Source organism: Thecamonas trahens (genome assembly GCF_000142905.1).
Source record: "Thecamonas trahens ATCC 50062 unplaced genomic scaffold supercont1.88, whole genome shotgun sequence".
NCBI lineage: Eukaryota > Apusomonadida > Apusomonadidae > Thecamonas > Thecamonas trahens.
Window position 1 is genome coordinate 2,505 of NW_013657592.1, and position 1,715 is coordinate 4,219.

At 68.0% G+C, this 1,715-nt stretch overlaps 1 protein-coding gene across 1 annotated transcript in view; it reads left to right on the forward strand.

The window, feature by feature from the left end:
- Window positions 1–1,715, forward strand: part of AMSG_12456 (uncharacterized protein) — a gene marked incomplete at both ends in the record, with an annotated part of 2,632 nt that continues 917 nt past the window's right edge. The window contains 2 exons of the mRNA XM_013897194.1: window positions 1–4; window positions 31–1,289. Of these exons, the coding sequence (XP_013752648.1) occupies window positions 1–4; window positions 31–1,289 (1,263 nt within the window). The remainder of the gene's footprint in view (window positions 5–30; window positions 1,290–1,715) is intronic.

Sequence of the window (1,715 nt, forward strand, 5' to 3'; positions counted from 1 at the left end):
ATGTGTGTGTGTGTGTGTGTGTGTGTGTAGACCAATTCATTGCGTCTGGTGGTGGAGATGGCACCATTGCGCTATCGCATGCCTCTGGGGCTCTGCTCGGCACGCTGGTGTCCGACCCTGCTGGAGGCGCGGTCCTCGCTCTTGCCTTCTCGGCCGGCTCGCGGTATGTGGTGGCTGGTGGCATGGCACGGTCGGTCCAGGTGTGGGACCTGAAGACCAGAAGCATGGTCAAGAGCTTTGACGATGGCCATGCCCAGCAAGTCACCCGTATTGTGTTCACCCCGTCAGACAAGGCTGTGGTGTCGGGCGATGCTGCCGGTGTCCTCCTTGTCCACTCGCTCGTTCACTCGCGCGAGATGGCCCGCCTCGAGCCGCCGAGCCCGGCTGCTATCACTGACATAGGCTTCTCGCCGTTCAAAAAGTCACTGCTGGCGGCGACGCATGACGATGGCTCGTTCCGACTGTGGAACGTGAGCTCGGGCGCGGAGCATGCCGTCTTTCCGGCGGCGCACGATGGACCGGCATCGGGCCTTGCCTTCTCACCGGTCAACCACCTGCTCTGCACCACAGTGGGACATGATAAGCGCATTGTGTTCTACGATGTGTTTGAGAAGAAGATCGTCAAGGTCATCCACGCCCCGGTCCCGCTCTCGTGCATCGCCTTTCTCGACGACGGCTTTACCCTCGTCGTCGGGACGACTGCCGGCTCTGTCCTCGTCTACAACCTCAAGGCCCGCTCGTCGGCACCGGCCACCACACTCCAAGCCCATCCTGGGAGCTCTGTTGCTGCCATTGACGTCGAGAACACGGTGTCGGGCAAGCGGAGCAGCGCGCGGCCCGGGGCTAGCGCCGGCGCCAGCGCGGCTCTGACTGCCGGCGGTGCCTCTGCCGGCCCTGCCACCGCGCCGGTTGCGTCCTCTGCGCCGCCGCCGGCTGCCCGTCGCGAGAGGGCGTCGCCGGCGCGGACGTCGGCGTACTCGGCGTATGCCAACATGGACATGTTCTCGCCGCTCAAGGGCTCGGCGGCGCCGCGCGGAGCACGGACCTCACACTCGCCGCCGCGGCACGCTGGCTTGCCGCCGAGCCGGGCCGCTGTCGAACCACGGTCTCCACCTCACTCGCCGCCGCGCTCTCCGTCTGCTCCTGGCTCCCGTGGCATGCCGAGCACCTACACCGCGGCCGCATCCAAGATCCAGAACGCGCTGCAGTCGTACGCGTCGCCGGCCCGTGCACCTGAGGACGTCCCGGCGTCAGAGGCGTACGGCTACACCTCGCCAAGCTCGAGCCTGGTCTCACCGTCTCGGCCGCGGAGGCGGGTCGGCTGCCCGATGCGGCATACCTGTGGGCACGACTGCCGGCTCTGTCCTCGTCTACAACCTCAAGGCCCGCTCGTCGGCACCGGCCACCACACTCCAAGCCCATCCTGGGAGCTCTGTTGCTGCCATTGACGTCGAGAACACGGTGTCGGGCAAGCGGAGCAGCGCGCGGCCCGGGGCTAGCGCCGGCGCCAGCGCGGCTCTGACTGCCGGCGGTGCCTCTGCCGGCCCTGCCACCGCGCCGGTTGCGTCCTCTGCGCCGCCGCCGGCTGCCCGTCGCGAGAGGGCGTCGCCGGCGCGGACGTCGGCGTACTCGGCGTATGCCAACATGGACATGTTCTCGCCGCTCAAGGGCTCGGCGGCGCCGCGCGGAGCACGGACCTCACACTCGCCGCCGCA